At 41.7% G+C, this 20,991-nt stretch overlaps 1 protein-coding gene across 2 annotated transcripts in view; it reads right to left on the minus strand.

Moving 5' to 3' along the window:
* Positions 1–20,991, minus strand: part of BEND7 (BEN domain containing 7) — a 46,925-nt gene that overhangs the window by 3,127 nt on the left and 22,807 nt on the right. The window contains exons 5-8 of one of the 2 annotated variants that reach the window (XM_048963098.1): positions 20,161–20,426; positions 15,237–15,462; positions 10,511–10,630; positions 2,319–2,366 (exon numbers count right to left, since the gene is read on the minus strand). In XM_048963098.1, the coding sequence (XP_048819055.1) occupies positions 2,319–2,366; positions 10,511–10,630; positions 15,237–15,462; positions 20,161–20,426 (660 nt within the window). Of the gene's footprint in view, positions 1–2,318; positions 2,370–10,510; positions 10,631–15,236; positions 15,463–20,160; positions 20,427–20,991 lie in introns of both variants that reach the window. The other variant, XM_048963090.1, reaches the window with a different exon arrangement.

Here is a 20,991-nt window from a genome sequence, read left to right on the forward strand (position 1 = left end):
CTGAGCAACCTGATCTAGCTGTAGGTGTCCCTGTTCACTGCAGGGAAGTTGGGCTAGATGACCTTTAAAGGTTCCTTCCAACTCACACAATTCTATGATTCAAGACCACCTGATGTCCGTCACAAGCAGCTCCAACACCCCACCATTTCTCCCAGTCCATCCTTGTGCAAGACTCTCTTTATGCAATCTGATTCAGTCTGCTTTCACCCTACCACCACGCCACGTTAACCACTGCTTGTTCCTGATTTTTCTCAAAATAGCTTCTGGAGATGTCAGCTATCAGGGCAGCCACTGCACAAACACACAAACTCTTCCCCAAAGAGTTTTCAAGCCAAACAGAGAAGACAGCTTGAATACCTCACGTTAACGGTCTCTTTTAATGCCCTGCCAGTAACATCCTCTATAAAACCAGCTGTACTAAGACAGGGAAAGACCTCTGTAAAAGTTGCATTTCACCTCTTACGTGACACTCCTAGATAGAAAGCATCTGTATTTTGGCTCTCCATTGTAATTATTGTCATTAGGCTGTCTGCATATCACTTTAAATCACTTGCTTCCAAGAACAGTATTGTATTACATCGATATGTACTATAAAGAGACACTTGCACACATATAATAACGGGTGTGAGTCAAATGCCTGGCGTGCAGCCTGTGAGCATCACCTCCCCCACCAAAGCAAATCATAGCGTGGTTTATTTAGGCATGCTTCCACAGATAGTATGGAGACATACGCATGCAGAGGGACACTGCAGCTCAAGAACTGTGCGTGCACAGATGCTCACAGGTGTATGAGCAATCAGACTGATAGCAGAGTGGAAAGAGAGCCATCTTCTCTGCCCCAACCATCTCATCATGCCCATTCCATCAATAACATCAGATGCAAGTAGTAGCTACAGAAGCTGCCTCCAAAGAAAAGCACAGCAATCCGATAATTCTGCTCCTTAACACGATTACACCAGCAATGAAAAGATAACACCACGTAGCATTAGCGAGCTTTATTAGGGTGCTCTTTCAATGGAATTGCTTCCCTCCCTGATAAAAGAAACAAACAGGATGTCACTTGGAAGAGATCTTTCAAACTAGAGCTTCCTGTGTCTATTATCACAATAGTACCCTGAAATATTCAGTGGCTGGCCAAGAAAGCAGCACGGTGGCTCACAGCAAGCGTGTGCTCCCAGCCCCCACTGGGTCTCTGCCAGCACAAGACTATAGCTGCTTGTCCTCACCGCTGCTTCGCTGGTCCTATTCCTTAGTAACTGCACGTGCTCTGACAGCAGGATTTCAAGCGGCCGCGCTGGGCGGCTGGCAGCTGCTGCTCTGGCCCCAGCGTGCAGCAGTGGTGGATGAAAGCTCCTTCTCCAGCCCTTATGTAAGAGAGATTAGGAAGCGATCCTGCTGAGGCAGATGCTGCACTGCTGCTCTCCCAACCACCCTGAGCCTCCAGGTCCTACGTCCTGCGCCCAGCAGCCCAATGCCAGTCACGTTCTGATCGTCACACAAATGGCACAGCTGATCTCCAGCCACCCTTTGTTGTTACACCTTTGGAATCTGATTATAATGAACTGCAATCCTTGACCCTATTCATCTGCTAAAAGTCTCGCAGCATCTGTAGCATCCCTCCCTTTTCCCTTGGCTTTGTCAGCATTAAGCTGCAACCTGGTGAAATGACAGGGAAACGATCATCTCCTTAAGACACTGCCTCCAATCAGCTGTGGGAGCTCGTCTCCTACCATCAGGGCACTTATTAATGAACCGACTCTTAATGAGAGAGTGGTTCAGATTTCACCCTCAGTGCAAAAATATTTACTCCCAAGGCCACTGCTTTTAATAACTGTCAGGCTTTGAGATGGTGTGAATGCTCTTCAAGAAGAAGTAAAACAACACTTACCCACCATAAAACTGTCTTCGCAATCCTTCTGTACACGTAAGATATTGCTAATACCACGCACAACTGAATGGAAGCTTCAACAGAAATCACTGTGTCTGTCCCTACCAATAGCACTGTTAGGAATTCAAAAAACTCCCAGAAATATTGGGGGTGAGCAGAAGTCCCTGTTTAGAATAAACACGGTAACTTACCAGACATAATAGCTTAGCTGCTATCACGAACCTTGAGGTTTTACAAATGTGAAATAGAGGGGGAAATTGTAAGATTCTGGTGCATTTGTTTTTTAATGCAGAGCATTGAAAAGTCAGATAGCTGGGTCCTCTGTACAATTACCCGACGGTATACAGCACGCCAGGATTATTGAAAAATGCTGCTGTGCAATAAACAAATACACACATTGGAAGCTGATAAAAATTTTAATGCATTTTACCTGTTTGTAGTAAAGAAATGTCCGGCTTCTCATCATAGTCAGTTGGCTCTGCTGATTACAAATATAAACAAGAAATCTCATTACTTTTACTGAATACAGGCATGCGATTAAAAAGCTACATAGTGTAGAGTGATTTTGCATTTTCTATCTACTTTCCTCAGCTTCAATTTGCTATTGCTCAGTTAAAAACTCACTGCTCAGAGAAAAAGGTCATAAAATAAAAATGCAAACTTAGAAGAGGGAGTTTGGTATTAATAAACGGCTGTGCCAGAAACAGGCTGGAGTGACACTGGCTCATTTTAAGGTTTCAAGACATGAGGGGAATTGCAACCATTTCATAAAATCACAGAAGAGAAGTTTGTTTGTTAAGCTAGCCCCAGCTAGCTTGGAAGAGGAACCCCCAAGGCTGATGCTCGATCCTCCTGCAGCTGCCATCACCAGATTCCTAAGGGAAAAGTGTGAATATTCTCATTTCTGCAGCCAAACTTCCTGTGACCGCAGGCAAGTTTGTTTTGGGAGGAACAGATGTGCCAGGGCAGAATGACTTGGAAGTGGGCACCCAGCATGCTTACACAAACATATAGCCATGCAGGTACACAATCAATTACAATGTAGATACACACACACGCTTTTAATCCATAGCTTATGCAAAATTTGACTTAATTTAGCCCACAGAAAAGAAGGCTGAAAGCTTAATTTGTAAAGCTTAATTTGTTCATCTCATATTTGTCACCAACCAAAGGTATGCATAAAGATAGTTCAAATGGCTCAGCAGGTGTGCAGCAACTTGTTAGACCGCCGTATTCTAGTGTGTGTGTTTGAACCTAGAGTACATTACAGGCACCCACCAGGAATTAGGAGTCAAATGTACACAAGTCCTATTCAAAATCCTACTACCTTTGTCTTTTGACAACTCAGCATATTTTAGGCCTTTAGAACGCAATGAGATCTTCAAGAGCACTTCAGCAAACTAGCTATAGTCATAGAGAAGAAGTCCTTGACATTGTACGTGATCACTGCGGTGGATATACATCTTATCACATCCATTCATTGCACATTGTTCATTGACATCAAGTTTCAACCGAGGCTATAGATGCACTGAGCAACTTCATTTAGCTTCCACTTGAAACTAAGCTAACTGTCCTGGACTGTTTATTATAGCTACACAAAAGGATATCAAGTTGTTGCCGTTACAAGGATATCATAAGACAAACTCATCTAGCTGCTGAGCTACATTAGAGTTCCCTTCCTTCTGCTACCCCTTGCTACCCTTTCTCACTTGCATGGATGCCAGTTTAGTTTTTAGTTATATGCTCTTTACTCGGTTCCACAAAATAAGTTGAATTAAAGAATCACAGCACCATCTGGGTTGGAAAAGACCTTCAGCACCAACATGACCCCTGAGATCTCAACGCTAAACCACGTCCCTCATTGCCACATCTATGTGTCTCTTAAATACACCCAGGGATGGGGACTTCATTATGTCTCTGGGCAGCTTAGTCCAATTCTTAGCCAAACTCTCAGTGAATAAATTCTTCTTAATATCCAGCAGCACCTTGAGACCATTTCCTCATGTCCTATCAATTGCCCCCTTAGAAAAGAGATCAACAGCCTCCTCACTACAACCTCCTTGCAGGCAGTTGTAGAGAGAGGAAACAAACAAGAAACCCCTAGTACTAAACAGCTTTCATCCCCTGGAAGGTTTAAGTGGAGAGCCTTGACAAGTACATGACATGGACCTGCAAGTTACCCTGATTCTGCCTTGACTTCCTATGAGAAGGTGATACACTGAACAGAAAGAAATTAAGTGCCTGGATGTATTAAAATCATTGATTTTGGAAAGAACACGGAGCTGAATGAATGAGAAAAGAATCACAGAATCATTAAGGTTGGAAAAGATCACTAAGATCATTTAGTCCAACCATCAACCCATCATCACCAACCTGCCCACTAAATCATGTCCTTCAGTGCCACATCTAAGAGATTACATGATTCTCTGTCTCTGCATTCGTTTGGATTGGACTAACAGTGATGGATGAGCAAGTGTGGTGCAGTGAGCAGCTGAGAAAAACAGACAGGATATATCCTACTGCAGTGGCATTCTGAGCCCAACTCCTTGCTGTGTTATGAAGAAGCACCTGCACCAAGCAGTTCTGCAGCACGGTTATTCAGCATACAAGAGATGAAAAACAGTAAATGGCCCCGTGGGACTCAAGCTATGAAAATGGAGGAAGCAAGAGGTGAGCATTGGGAATGGTCTGAAAATCTTCCATCTATCCATATATCAGAGTCTGTGCCAAATACACTGTGCACTCAAATGGTAGAATTTGCTGGAAGTCTCAGCAGAAACTCTTGCAGACATGGCTATCCCTCTGCCTCATTGCCCTTCTCACACCTGGCTGAACTGGAAGCTTAAATCCAGGAGAATGAAGTAACACAGGAACAAGTGGAGGCCAGGAAGTCCCTGCCTTTCAGAAGGTAAGGACTTGAGTCTCCAAATTTGCAGAACCAACAGTGACGATGACAAAAGTAATTACCTGGCCATTTTAATCTGGCACAATACCACAGTACTGATGGCACTGAAGAGGAGATAAAGCTCGTCACCAATTGTTCCAGGCTCGTTCCTCATGCCAGCACAAATATTCATGCAGTCACAGAGGTCAGAACTAGTTAAAAACTGACAGTACAGTTGAATGAATGCTTTTTCCAGCGCCAAAAAGGGAGTGGAAACAAGACAGAAACACTGAGAACCTACTTACTCTTCTCAGTAGCTGTCTGCATTTGTTTTATGAAACTGGATACGTAACCACAGCTTCAAGCGAAGTATGATCAGTAAAGCTCCTGCTCACAAACGCATGACAAACACCCTGACCTCCTAACATGGATGTAAACCAGCATCTTCTCACATTGGATTCCAAGCAGGAAAGGTTTGCCTTCAACAACCACACCCTGAGACTGCCAGCCAAAATTCAAGTGTCTTGAGTCAGCTTGCAAAACGAGGCAAACAGGAATAGACCCTGCTGAGGTAATTCTGAGACTCCTTTCTGTCCTCTGGCTGCATGGCTAGAGCTCAGTAGCTCTTGCAAAACAATCACAGTAGTCATTTCCTTAGAGGTCTTTTATTTTCTTCCCCAAAATTGTTTAGATGTACATGTTCATTAATTGTACACTTGCTGTTTTGCTCCTTTTACTGAAGTACATGCATGCCTAGGGCTGGAAAGATTATCAGTGCAGTCATTTATTTTGATATTGCTATCTTTACTCAGATACTGGCCACAAAAGCACTGTACCACATCTTGGACTCGCATCTTACATCCTTCCTGGTGATGCGTGTATTGCTAAGCAAAAAATCAACGCCATCTCCCACAACACAGAGATGTTACATCAAAACCACAGACCAGGGAAATCAGAAGGATGAAGAGAAATAGATAGCAAACAAAACAAAACAAAAAATCCTCATACAAGGCAATGGAAGCAGCAATTTGAACAAGGACTGGGGAGAAAAGACACACTTCTTGAGTGTAAGCATTTTTTTTCTCCCTTTGTTCCTACTATTTTACATTGCAACAAGGTAACGTTGATTTTAAACAATTCAAGGATGAAATGTCATGGAATGCAATTTATTTAAATTAATTCTGCCTGAAAAGTTCCAGCATGTTTTCCAACAGTGCTGTGTTTTCCTTTATTGGCTATGGCAATCAAAAGCTTCCAGGTTAAGCACAATGTAATCACTTTGCATGAACAGCTCTCACCCTCAGTTTCAGGAGCGTTAGTCATACAACGTCAGCTTTCCTGGCTATGCAATGGACAGACATTACAGCATAATGGCTTACACTCCTCAGAACATAAAAAGGGAGGAAGAACTGACTGTAAGAGATGTGCTGCCCCTGACCTACTGCTTATTAATGGATGAAGAGTTTAGTAATCAAAGGGCTTGGATGCTATGTCTGGCACGGAGCGACATGAACAGCAAGTCAGTTCCCTCTTATTTTGCCCTCAGATCTTTATGCTAATGGTCGTCTGTCTCTGCACTGACACTGGCAAGGCCACCAGTCCCCTACCCCAATTCTCTCTGTAGGTGGAAAGACCACACAATGGGAAACACAATGTGTAAATTACAAGGCAATTTGCACAGTCACTCACACCACTTCCAAAGAGGAAATATTACACACGTGGCTCCCTTTGACTTCTTCCCTTCCAGGCCACTTTGCATCTGATCCCAGAAGCCAAGCAGGCTCAGGTTCTGTGCTGGGAGGAGACAGATCTGGCACTACGAAGCTGTGCCCCAGTAGGCTGTGCTGTTGGCATGATATGGGCCCAATAGTCAGGGCTGAAGAATATTATCATACTATTTAATTTTAATTATAACATCTGTTTGTAACATTAACCTCACAGTCTCTTCTCCCCTCTGTGACAGCCAACTTGTGAAATTTTGAACAGACTGAACAAGGCCAATAAAAATTTAATGGCAGTGACAGCTTTATTCTCAGATCTAACAAATAAAAAAAAAAAAACAACCTACCCAAGTCTCAGATCTCAGGCAATAATCTAAAAGAACTGAGAAAAAGCCAAAGCAAAATAAATAAATTAAAAAATAGTATTTCCAGCTATGAATACTGTCACTGATTTAGAACTTAAATGAATTTTTATTTGCCTTAAGATAACAACCTTTCAGAATTTACACTGGGGAACTGTTTTCTAGAAAGCACAATTTTTAAGTGTTTTTTTTTATTATTAGCTTTCCAAGTGGAGAGCTTTTCTGTACCTAATTCTAGGAGATGAGCAAAACAGGATAAATAAGGTTGAAGCTGGACAGCATCTATCATCCAGTGATCATGATTTCATTTAATTTGGGAATACTCAAGAGAATAAACCCCAGAGAAAGAGGTACAAAAAGCAGATCCAACACACTCGTCACTAGAATTCTTTGAAATTATTAATATCACTGAAAGCTAGAGCAGGATTCATGTTATCAGACTGAAATAATGTTTCACAGGATAAAGCAGAGAGGGCTATTCATGAATGCAGTGTCTTACTATGTGGTTTGAAATGAAAAACTAATCAGAGGATGGACTAAATGGCTCAGGGGAAGGCAAACAGAATGGAAAACCTGCCTCTCGTCTCTTCTACTGCTCAAATTTAGCACAACTCAGTGGTGACTAAAAAGTTGTTTTGTGGATTCTGGGAAATAAATAGACAAAATTGAACTTTTCCAAGTAAAGCTTGTGCATCAGAACAAACTAGAAACAGATTTTGAGTTGGCTTAGAAGGTCTCAGATTAACGCTGGCTCAGAATTGTTCTTCAGGCACCTCAGCCCACATCAAGTTTAGATGGTAGGTTTCAGTAAGTGCAGGCAGAACAGAGAGGATGATTTGGGAGTAGGACACTTGCTTGGCCTCCGGTGTCAGCTTCTATCTCCCTCTCTTGTAGGACTGAAGTTCCTACTTCACCCCTCAGTATTTCCCAACACTTTATTTATGGGTCTGGCCCTCAGTGATTGCTCTCCATACGGATTTCCAGGGGACTACAAGTGTTCAGCTCAGTGGCTGTGACTCCACTAGTCTTCAGGTTCTCAAAAGCAACATTTTGCAACATGGAGCCAGAGAACATCATCTCCCCTCAGCAGATCAAACCTCTCTCCATCCCTGCCCTCCTCTTGCATCTTGGCTGCTGTAAGTTAAATACAGCTTTCACAATTTCAGAAAGCCTTCACAATTAACAGTTAAAATTTGCAGTTTGCAGACCAAATAGACAGGTTTACCCTTGTAGACCCACCTATGCACCTGCTAATTGCCATTGCTGGAAACAAAACACGGGACTGGACAGATCTGTTGTCTGATCAGATCTACATCTCTCATATCAGAAGCTCATGATTACAATGCACAAGTACTAAAAAAATTTGTTTCAACAAGATGAAGATGTTATTGCAACCCGTTTGCTCCTCTTTGCTGCTACCTACTGCTTTTCCACCACAAAGGCCAGCAAAACAAATGTGAACACTTCTCATTTGCTTCAGTGCAAGGTCAGGTTGGGTTAATCTGAGCCATCACTGGAACAGTGTGGATGAGCTTGCACTGGAAGCAGAATGCAGAGTGCTGGCATGATCAGCTCTGGCAGCTCCGTCACAAAAGGGGGAACCTCTAAGCAGTGGACAGGAACAACAGCAGCACATTCAATCACTCCTGCTAGATAAAAAAGAACACGTCTGCCTGTGTCCAAATGGCAGAAAGAAAACAGGGAACAATCAATACACTAAACATCAGAAAAAATAGAGCTTTTCTAGCAATCCAGTTAGCATGCACTTCTTTTAGTAAATAAGGTATGTTTCTGCTAGGTTCATTTCTGTTTACTTCTCATTCCCATAATGGTTGTGTTAGCTTCCCTCTGCAGGGATTGGAACTTATCTAATTCAGTTTCACTAAACTCAGCTTCATTTATTTTTCTTTCCAGTCTTGCTAACTTGGAGGCAATATCCTCTACTTAGATGCTTCCATCCCAGGAAAGGACCAGAGATGAAAGTGCCATTTAAAAGGTAAAAGCAGAACACCACTGTCATTTTAATTAATACCCTGCAGAGGCATCAAAAAGTCCTTAAAAAAAGGATGAAAAGAAAATAAAAATCTAAACAAAATTAGGTCAATCCTCTTTCCTGAGGGTCTTCTGCAGACAACCCAAAGGCCCTCTATTTCCCACATCCCACACTGTGCTCTTCACCTACAGAGCCTAATACTGGGCTCCTGTCCTGCCCAGCCAGCCTCTGAAAGGGGCAGAGAGCAGTCATGTTGTACAGTATCAGTAATCTGACACTATCGTTAACAAGATTATCTTGTATCCCTCTCTCTTCCCTCCCCCAACATGCACAAGAAACCCTTATTAAAGCTAGTGATGGTTTGCTGTTCTACTCAGGGAAGCTTATGCTACTGAATAATCTGCATTTCCCTCCCAGTCCTGTGTCAATTCTGAAAATGCTGACTGACACATGGAGCAGGAGAGAAACATTCTTCTGTTTTCCTGTGGTCTGACTCACCATCCCTGTCTTAGCCACTTGGTTTTCCATTCCTTAAGCTCACAGATGCTAACAGGTGTCAGATGCTCCAAGGGAGAGATGGGCAGGAAATATGACCACAGGAGAGCCTTAAGAAACACTAGAAGGGTGAAGTGATCTACTGCCTGATTCAGTAGTTAGCAATCCTGCCCATGGCACAGGGATTGGAACTAGATGATCTCTGAGTTCCCCTTCAACCCAAGCCATTCTATGATTCCATGAAAAGTAAGCGAAGCCCCTTGTAGGATAGGCAGCATGAAGATGAGAATGAGGCTAGTTAAGCTTTACAAAGCAATTACACATCTCTTAGTCAGTGCTATTGCTTTCAGGTTCCTATGAATTCCACAAGGGATTTGGAGACTGCACACTGCTGTCTGTCAGCTCAACTGAGAGCTCATGGGCCAAGTGCTGGAACTGCATCACTGCTGAGCTAACTGTGCTGGGCCAGTCCCACAATCAAGCACGTATGCTGTCCTACAGAGCTAAGTAACTGCTGCAAATCCCTACTGAAATTACTTGTTAGTCACCACAGGCAAGCTCACTCCTATGCTTTGGAAGGTCCTCATCAGCACAATCAGTGTGGGTCATTCTTTTTTTTTTTGCTACAGTCACATCAATTCTTTCATGAGGAATGTGACCTGCCAGACACACACAGTTTGGAAGGAAAGGTAATTTAGGTTATGTCCTAACAGTACAGAAGTGGCTTGTCAGGCCAAGTAACACAGAACTTAAAACCTTCTACCTGCAACCTGGCTGGATGAGATAGTTTATAACTCAGATTCCATAGAACACTAGGAAGAATGCTCTTAACTTTTAGGTTGCCCTGAGAATCAGGCATTGAACTCGATGACCTTCATGGGTCCCTTCCACTGCAGGATATTCTGTGATTCTAAGAAGTTACAGTTGCTAATGGAAGGAGGTTGGAGACATTTGAGGAAGACTCTAAGCTAACTTGGCTGCAAAAACAGCTCCTCAACTCATTACCGTGTACTTGACACAGAAACCTGCTAAACCTGAGAGATCAAATTTTCATAGAGTGAACATATACAACAGTTACATTTAACAAGAAAGACAATTCTGTGGACAGAAAGGCTGTACGATTTTAATTTTACTCTCATATGTTTTTCCTAATATTTTTATACATACCTGAGCCTCTTTTTAATCGCCTTCTTGCCAGTTTAATTTGATCCTGAAGAATTTGGACCCAGTCCCTAGGACCAGGAAGTTTGTCCACATGGTTGGCAGTGCAGTATCTTTCTGTGAAGACTGAAATAAAAAGATACCATCTTTTTTAAAAGTGCCACCACAATTGAAATAAAGGAGGCTGAAGAGGATTACAAAGAAAATGTACCAAAACATCAAGAGCACAAAATTGAATTGCCAAATCTGGTCAAACTCAGTGTTTGATGATTTTATCATTCAGAAGTCATTTGTCTATATAACTGTCATAGCTATTACTTACAAAAGCCTATCCTAAAGAAACAGTTTATACCATCCATGTGACATCCATGAATTTCACACTAGAATATCACCAAAAAATAACACCGTACTTTGAACTGAGTCTCCAGATGTGGCAGGCACTTCTAACTGCTGCTTTCCATATGGTGTAAGAAGAGAACTGAACATCTGGTCACCTGCTGGGCTCTCGGACTCATTTCTAAGTCTACAAGCAAACTGATGGAAGACACAGTTCCCACTATGGCAGAAATCCCTGCAGTTGTTGCTCTCAGACCATCAAATTAGATGGAATAGCATTCTTATAAAGCCACTAAAAGAAAGACTTCCTTGTGAAAAATACTGTTCATCATACAACTGAGAGGTGTGTGAAAAGGGCAAAAATACAAAAAATATTATTACTGCTAGTATTGCTATTGTAGGCTTGGTCATGGTTCTCAGAACCAACTGTCTATTATGACCAACAGATAAAGAAAACTGGTTCCAGATGAAGGAATTTGTAATCCTTGGGAATAAATGTTGCACAAATGGGACGAGGGAACATGTAGCAAAAGTTGACCATTTGGTATTTTTGTACACAGAGTTTTGACACAGTGCTGGCTGGTAATTCCAAAGGAGTCCAATGCAACTGCACTCTTCAAATTCTTTTCACATTCACAATTTGACAAAATCACTGCATGAAAAGCATTAACAATACTTTTCTCTGTAGTCTGTTCAGCAAAGATGAACAATCACTCAAGGAGCTCAGAGAAGTCAGCACAGTCTCACATGGTGCCACCATTCAATCTTAGAGGCTCTTTGAAGGCAGAAATCATCTTTCCCTTCTGAATCCATGTGGTCCTTAACACAATGGGAGCCTGACTGATGTCCTCAGTCTTGCACTTCAAACATGTGACTGCAGATTGAGTTGGTGACCATGGCCTGGGGGTCATCCTGTGACAACAGGCTGTAGCCAGGTTGCCTACTGCAAGTTCCTAAGGTGGAATTACGACCTTGCTTGCTGTGGTCTGCATGGGAAACTAAATCATGGCAGCCTTGGAGAGCCTGTACATTGCCTTGCTAGTTCTTCTCTTCAATGAAATTCAGAATAGCTTAGGTTGCTCGATGCGTGGTTATGAAAGCACAAGGATTGAAAAAAAAATAAGTGGGAATGTAGTAGGAAGAAGGCAGAAGTGGGAGCTCATCATTCCAGTTCATCTGAGCTGTACTGTGGTAACCACCCGTGCCATAAATCAGATCAAATCCCCAGCAGATCTGAAGACAGCTCATTGACTTCTGCAGGAATGGACCTTCATGCAGGGCTGGATTTTTTGTCAAGAACGTAATGAAAAAACAACTACCTCTGATCTTTGTTCTCTCTCTCCCCACTCCTCTGAGTTGTAGGTGAAAACTGATGCAGCTCACAAGAGAAACAGATTGTTCAGGAGAAATGCTGCAAGTGATTCAACAAGTGCCACTGAATATCCAAAGTCAGACAGAAGAATTTCTCGCTGGCTAATCATTCTGTTGCAGCAGTATTAAACTATCATAAAGATGGTAGTTAAAATGCTTCCAGACAAGGAGAATTTTCAAGCCAGCAGTCTCTCCTTTGAGTTCTCTGCTCATGTCTGTCATGAATACAGCCTTGTCTCCACTTTTGTATCTCTGACATGGGGAAGGACTGAAGTGCCACTAAAGGATGTCTTGAACACGTGGCAGAGGAACGTCCTAACGAAATAATGCAAACAACATGTTGTTGTCCTCATGGAGATTTCATACTGACTCAGTCATTTCTTGGAACAAATGAAACCACAGTGTCCGACAGCCCAAGGAAAAAGGGTGCTGCTGGAGCCAGGCTGAGTAAAGATCCACAGTACATCAGCCCTTAGCATTGTATTCCATCACAGCTTCTAGGAACAGGCTCCCCTAACACAGATCATGAACTAGAGTTTGGGCAATACTTTAAGTAGCAGTGAAGATTATTATTACAGTGGTGTCCAGCAGTACCACCACAATTTTTATCTGTGAAACTACAACTCCTTCCTTTCTTCCCCACTGTCACCAAGGGAAGAGGCTGAACCAGACTTCAGAATTTGCTCTGGTAATACAAACTTAGCTACTGAGAAACACTGTTCTCCATAGTGGGTGATGACTGCTCTTTTAATAGTGCTACTGCATCCACTGAAAAGCAATTTTTTACTACAGTGCTGGTCCAAGCAGAGGATTTTTTTAAATAATTTTGATTCATTTCTCTTCCATTTAAAGCTTTTTGGGAAGACCAAGATACAGATGAAGGGAATTCAACTTCAGATCTTCACAGAGGATTGAGCTCAAGGAAAAAAAAAGGTAGTGTATTAAGACTATGACACAGACACCTTACTAAAGAATCACACGGGTTAAAAGGGACCTCTGGAGGTCCAACCTCCTACTCAAAGCACAGTCAACTAGATCATGATGCTCTGGACCATGTCCAGTGAAATTCTGAATACCTTTGGGAACAGAGATCCTGCAGCCCCTCTGAGCTCCAGGTCCACTGTCTGATCACCTTCATGTTAAAAAAGCTTCGTGTATCAGGTTGAAATTCTCCATGTGTCCAACACTTCTTGCGCCTCTTCAATCTGGCTCCACCTTCTCCATGCCACTCCACTATGCAGTAATGGACAGCAATATGGTTTCTCCTGAGCACTCTCTTCTCCAGGCTGACTGACCCCAGTTCTCTCATCCTTTTCTCGCAAGTCAATTCACACACTTATGTCATCACTTACCTACTTCGGTCCTGCAACAATCTTGGTGGCCATCCACTGGATTCACTCCTTACATGTCAGTGGTTTTCTTGCATGAGGGTGGGGGTGAAACTACGCACACCAGTGCCTGCAAAAGGTTTCCCTTCCTCTTTTAGCTGCCAATGTGCTTACAGGAATTCTTCTCATTGCTTTAAGTCACCTAGGTTACCTTGTCCTGTACCTCAGGACAAGTCAGGGGCCCTACAATAATCATAGAATCATAGAATGGTTTGGGTTGGACCCTTAAGATCATCTATTTCTAAACCACAAGGACCACCTCCCACAGGACCATGCTGTTCAAGAGCCCATCCACCCTGGCCTTGAATGCTTCCAGGGATGGGGCATCCATAACCTATCTGGGCAGCCTGTTCCAATGTCTCACCACCCTCACAGTAAAGAATTTCTTTCTAATATCTAGTCTAACTCTACCCTCTTTCAGTTTAGAGCTATTTTCCCTCATTCTGTCTCTACATGCCCTTATAAAAAGTCCCTTCTCAGCTTTTCTGTAGTCCCCCTTCAGACACTGGAAGAAGGCCGCTATAAGGTCTTCCCAAAGCCTTCTCTTCTCCAGGCTGAAGGGCCCCAATTCTCTCAGCCTCATAGGGGTGCTGCTCCAGCTCTCTGATCATCTTCATGGCCCTCCTCTGGACCCATTCCAACAGCCTGATATCTTGTGTTGGGAGCTCTAGAACTGGAAGCCATACTCCAGATGTGATCTCACGAGAGCAGAATAGAGGGGCAGAATCACCTCCCTTGACCTCCTGGTCACACTTCTCTTGAAGCAACCCAGAATACAGCTGGCCTTCTGGGCTGCAAGCAGACATTGCTGGCTCCTGTTGAGTCTTTTATCAGTGGACACCCCCAGATCCTTCTGAGGGCTTCTCTCAAGCCATTCTCCGCCCAGCCTGTATTTGATCTTTGTCAGCCTGTATTTGTGCTTGGTCAGCTCTGCTTTGCAGTGCAGCCTGTCTTTTTATAACTTGCGTAGTTTTTCTGCTTTATGAGATTTCAAAACTGCAGAATCCAATTCAGAATCTCCCATGTAACGCTAGCTAGTTCTTTATATGTTGTGATCACAGTGTTTGATGGTAGATGTGTTATTCTGGAACCTGGAAAGCAGTGATCACTAGCAAAAAAGACGCAACATACGAAACACTCAACTAAGAAACTTGTTTCCACAAAAGGTAAACCTTCACAGTTTTTATGAGCAACAAACCCATCTCCTGGTCCCAACATAATCTTCCACCACTTCTCCCCCATTCAGCCACCAACTACTGAACTATTTACAGAGCAGACACAGTCAGATATACAGCACGCCTCAGAATTTTGATTAAAGAGGAACAGTTGTGATCTCATTATGTTTTCAAGATTTCTTTGTGCCTCTGATATCCAGAAAAAAAAAACCAAAAACCAAAAACTTAAAAGAACATTGAGATTCTAACCTTGGAGCCTGACTTCAGAAACCGGAATCATTGGCTTAAACTTAACACAAGCTGTCCCTGTAGAATCTATTTTTAACAAGTGAACGAAAGAGAATAAAAATAAGACTGCATATTTTAATAGACCTAATGCACGTCAGAAATTCTAATCCCTTTACATCCTCCTCAACTGAGAATATGTTCTAGTTACACGTATGAAAGAAAGTAAAAGCATACCTTTTATTGCACCCACAATATTTTGGTCTAGTCCTTTCCGGTTGTCATTGAGCCCTCTTTTCCTTTTGCCATTTGGTAAAGAGTTAGCCAAAGTCTGGTCATCAAAAAATGCACAAACCAGCTTCCTAAATAGCAGACTTCCTGAGCGAGTATAGTTTGATAATATAGAGTCCAGCTGAGATTTCGGCATGAAGACATCAAAGCCTTCTGCAAGTTGCACTTCTGGCTACCAAAAGAACACAAATGTTTTAATTAAAATGGCATTCAAACACATTATTTTACTTCAGTCATGCATCTGGTGAGATTTCTCAATCACTTAAATAATCAAGCCACAAATCTTTTTCCAGCTATTCAATACCACAGCAGCCTACTTCATTGAAATCAAACTCCATCAGTGAATAAGAACTTCAAAAGGCAAATCAAATAATCACACTTACATCTAGCCACTGTAATAGTTAACAATCACTGACATTATTTCAAGGCATACAGCTAACAAAAAAGAAAAGAGATACCTTTCAATATTGATAATAATTACAAAGCAGATGATCATCCTAGAGCGACATTCCTACACAAAGCTTTTGAGCCATTTAGCTAATCATTTTTATGGACCTGTTTCCTTGGCAAACGATGCTGATTAGCATGCTGTGGGACAGCCAGGTACTTCCAGGAAGGATAACTGCAGGGCCAACAGCCCCATTCCATGCAACTTCCCAAGAGGGCTCTCAGTGCAAATGCCATCTATACGAAATGAAGTAGAGGATGACTTGGAGGTTGTCTCTTCGCCAGGGCTTGCTGATCAGCTACTTTTCCCTTGGTTTCATATCCCCTAAATGCATCCTGAGAACAGGATGATGTTATGCACAGAAAATCTCAGTGGCAAATCACTTCCAGAAAGGGAGATGGAGGAGCAGAAGAGGGAAAAAATGACCTTGTATTTCATCAGACTTGTCTCAAGTACACTATGGGCCAAAGCAGACAAAGGCCTTCAAAGAAGTCCACTTTCTGAGTTTTTCTGTTGCCCCTGTCTGTACAAATCAGAAATTACATGAACAATATTTACAGCATTGTCTTCTTCCTATGTCCATCACCACAAAATGCTTACACAAGGCATCTGCGTGGAATAATTATTTATATAGCTTGAAGATGCATCAAGAAAAGACCGTATTTAAGATAATATCTGGAAGTTGGAAAGGGGTAAAAACAACAAATCTGTGGTTGTGATATGAGAAAATAAAGTTACAGCCTCATTCCTAACAACTTGCTCTTTTCTTTTTTTTTTCCCTGTATGAAAATACATTCACCAGTGATGGTGCATTTTTGAAAATGTTTACAGAGCAAGAGCAAATGCCAGCCTACATCAAATCACCTGCAAATATATTGAGTCTAGCTGGAGGAAAGGGCTGCCAACTGTAGAAGGATTTGGCTGCATAACTCTTTTTCCATGGATTTTTAAAATCAATACCAAGAGAGTTACAGCAAGAAGTATCTTCAAAGCATACACTATCACTGACCATGCATGCTTACTGGGTGACAGGTACACAGAAAGTGAAGACCACGATGCTTCCGGAAGCCAGAATGAAGATTCGTAAAATATGCAGATAGTAATAAAAAAATAATAAACCAAAAAACACATTTTCTTCAGTTTCTCCTGGATAAAAAGTTGTTGTTTTTTTTTTTACCGTGAGAACTGTAAAAATGCTGGATCCAGCAAAACAGAGTTACTCTATTTGACATTTGACAAACTTCTGATGTAGGTGGGCTTTTAATATTTCACTTCTAAGTTTCTGGTGACAGCCAGATTTTCAAATGTAAATAAGTATGGGCCAGGTTTACTACCTGGGAAAAATTCCACTTCATGTTACTCAAAAACCAGAATGTAGCTGCCATGGTGTCAAAAGCATCCTACCCTATTTTGCTTCTTTGGTCTTAAGATAGTAATCTAAGATGACCTCAATGATACCAGCAGGCTAGACAAGTCATTCTCACTAACACAGCTGTAAAATGCAGTTGAAACCTCACCTGTGCATCAGCATGGAGAAGTCAATATTATTTTAGTTTTGAATTCCTCATATTAAATATTTTAATCAATTTCTATATTGGCTGAAGGAAAAATACTGATTTATACTTGCTCTCCTTTAGCTGAAAATTATTCTTCCATCAAAGACAATCAGTACCTAATTAAACTTTATGATCAATTTAAATGTGATTTCTCAAAAGGAAAAGCATTTATTAACAGGTAATGATCCTGGCATAAGGAACCGGTGAGTAAACTACTCCTTTACAATAAAATAAATAAGACCTGAATGCCAAAGGCTTGTGCAGTGCTAAAATTAACAGGAAGTGAATTAATCCTAAACATTTCAATAGGCTCCCTGCTTAGATTAGAAATGATTAGATTATAAATGAAACATTACAACAGTAAAACAAACACATGAAGGTTTAACCAAAAGTAACAGATCACTGCAATAAAAAAGTGGGTTATCTGACCCAAGGTCCAGATTAAGAGTTGGTCTCACTGAGCTGAACAAAGGCTTCTTCCATGTTCATAAGCAGCACTATTTCATCTTAGCAGATCTGAACTAATTGCGTTGGTTTTGGTTATGTAGCTCTAATTCTCTGTAAAAGAAGCTGAGATCTTCAGCAGAGATGTCAACGGCGAGTTGAATCTGTCAGCAGTGTGCCCTGGAGCCAAAAAGGCCGACTGTACCCCGGGGTGCACCAGGCCCAGCACTGCCACTGGGTAAGGGAAGGGATTGTCCCACCCTGCTCTGTGCTGCGTGGCCTCACCTCCAGCAGCGCGTGCTGTTTGGGTGCCACAGCACAAAAAGGACAGCAAACTGTTAGAGGGCTACAAAGATGGCGAAGGCTCTGGAGGATAAGACGTATCAGGAGTGGTTGAGGTCTCTTGGTTTGTTCAGCCCAAAGAAGAGGAGACAGAAGGGAGGTCTCATGGGGCAGCTCTGAGCTCTGCTTTCAGTGACATGGCCTGAGGGAACGGCGTGGAGCTGTGCCTGGGGAGGGCAGGGGGTGCTAGGGAAAGGTCTGCACCAGAGGGCGGTGGGCATGGAACAGCCGGCCCAGGGCAGTGGGCACAGCACCGAGTTGAGTTCAAGGAGAGTTTGGCCAAGGCTCTCAGTCACAGGGTTTGGATTTGGGGTGGTCTGTGTGGAGCTAGGAGCTGGAACTCCATGATACTTCAAACTCATGATCCCTTCCAACTCAGATGGTTCTACGACCTTAAAGTTCAATGAACATGGGGAAAACTACAGTGGCAGCAGTACTGTGTATGACCCCACAACTCACTCAGTATTGCAAAGAGAACAATAAATTACAGTGCTATGCAAAACATCTTCCAGGTTCCTCAGGCACTCAGACATGCTGGTAGTGAGCACGCTAGAGATCCTTATGACTAAACAGAAAAAGATAATACTACCATTCATTCAGAAAGAAATGACTTTATTTAGCTTTCTCAAAATGTTTAAGGTCACATTTTATTTCCACTGTTAAATATATCTCTTTTCAGAACTCAACAGTTTTATTTCCAAAGGCAAAACAAAAATCAATTTGTTTGTCTTAGAGCTCTGTAACTATATTCAAACAACTGCTGTGGTAAACACTGTCCAAAGCATGGGAGAGCAGATGAAGATCTGATTTATGAACCACACGTTTGCTGTTCTTTCTTAAGCTCAAACTGGCATCTGCAAAGGACTGTGCCCAGCAATGAAACACATTCATAAAGTCAAATTAAATTCCATTGCAAGCACAAAACAAAAGCACTGTTTTCAAAACTATGTTTCAAGCTGAAAAGTGTGCCACAAGCAAAGACAAACTGTAAGCAGGAAAAACACACTGGCGATAAGTTACTGGCCTCACCCCAAAACATTCCCTCAAACATTAGGAAATATCATTGTACAAAAGGACCTCTGAGAAACCATGGAACTAGTTACCTCATATCACTACAGACCCTATGGCATGAGACTGCAACCTAATTGGTGGTGTGGCTTGCATCTATATAACTGAATTATCACCACTGCTCTCTTATATTAGTAGTTCCCACTTTCAGAAAGGTAGAACGTTATCTGCAGCATTGTTTTCATTTCTGCTTATTGATGCTGAATTTAATTATGCTTTTCTATCTCACAATATTTACAAAATTGGAAATTACCTTCTCAAAATTAAAAATGTATTAGAGAAATTAATGATCAGTTTACTCATCAGTGAACTACTCAGACAACATCTGTTTGGTCATTAAACAAAGCAAATCAGCCTCCAAATACGTGATGTTTCTATTGATGCATACATGTTATGTGAATCAAGAAAGCAGGCTTTGTGCCATTTTACATGTGACAAGAACATGTTTTAAGAGCAAGCAATTTTGGCTTCTTTAGTTACAGTCAAATTATCAGTAGTGCCAAGGCACTTATCTAGCAACCACAATGTTGAAAACTAAAGGACCCAGTTCAGCAGACTCAGGTATGAGCTTTATGGATGTGAGAAGACTTCTGAAGCCAGCAGAACCAGCCAGTCATAAAATAAAGTGCACGACTACATCCTGGTAGGATAAGGGCATATAAGAGAACAACCTGAAATAGTCAATAAATGACAGAGTTTTGGAACTGTTTATAAATGTAGCACTTTCCTGATCTCATGGTGGCTCCTGGGACCAGGAAAGATGAAGAACAAATTTCCACTGCAAGCTCAGACAACAGAAAGCCTTAAATTCAAGACTGAACTTCACGTTTGTGAAACTTGGAAAACAAAAACAGAAATCTATCCAAACTGCAGCATTTGTCTCCATTCAAAACTACCCAAGGTTTTCTTGTTTATTCAGCACAGAGGGAATACATTTCAAGCTGATATGTACATGTTTTCCCAGACCAGCGCTTTAGAAACCTGCGATTCAATGTATTGAAATATAACTTACATCTGATGAAGCTGATTCAAGGATAATTCCAAATCCTGAAAGAGGGGTTTCTACGTTGAGAGGGGGTTCAACTGCTTGCAGATTGGAACTTTCAGGGTTTGCTGACAGCTTCTTATCATTCTCTGCAGCACTGGTTTTCTTATTCATAGTAAATGGCTCAACAGTTTTGAGGGGTAGTTTTTTCTTTTTATTTCTCTTTCTTGATATTGTTGACTTTTGTGCACAAATCAGAGGAACAGGAGGTTGTTGTCTGTTTTGAGTCCCAACTGAATGAGAGAAAAGTAATGAATTAAATTTATAGACAAAGAAACTTGTATAACCACACAGACACACCATTAAACTACAGGCACGCTGAACTCATCTTCTGGATAAATGGTTCAGTTTTCAGTGCTGTTTGTGCATGTGGAACAGTTACATTTTATCTCCTTCGCATAATTTTCCAGTATGTACAATGGAGATAATGACACCGAGCTGCAGGATGAGGTATTTGAAGACATATTGATGAATAGTATTGTAAGAAAATTAGAAATATATGGCTCTTCTTCCTACTGACCACTGGGCGGCCAGTGGCATGAAGGACATAAGTAATGATTAATTTGTATGCTCTCTTGGATGACTGAAAATCTCACTGTCTTTGAGCATCTTTTATAAAACAGCACAAGTGCTAATGCAATTACAGTTATTTTTCTGAGCGTAGTCACCAAGTTAATTAGCTCAGCAAGAACATTTCAAATATTATTATGTCAAGAATGAGTGAAAACACTATTCAGTACTTTAATTTTTAGGAAAGAAGTCACACAGATCTATCAGGTTGTTTTTCTTGCTCATACA

Source organism: Lagopus muta, chromosome 1, assembly GCF_023343835.1.
Source record: "Lagopus muta isolate bLagMut1 chromosome 1, bLagMut1 primary, whole genome shotgun sequence".
In the NCBI taxonomy this organism is placed as follows: domain Eukaryota; kingdom Metazoa; phylum Chordata; class Aves; order Galliformes; family Phasianidae; genus Lagopus; species Lagopus muta.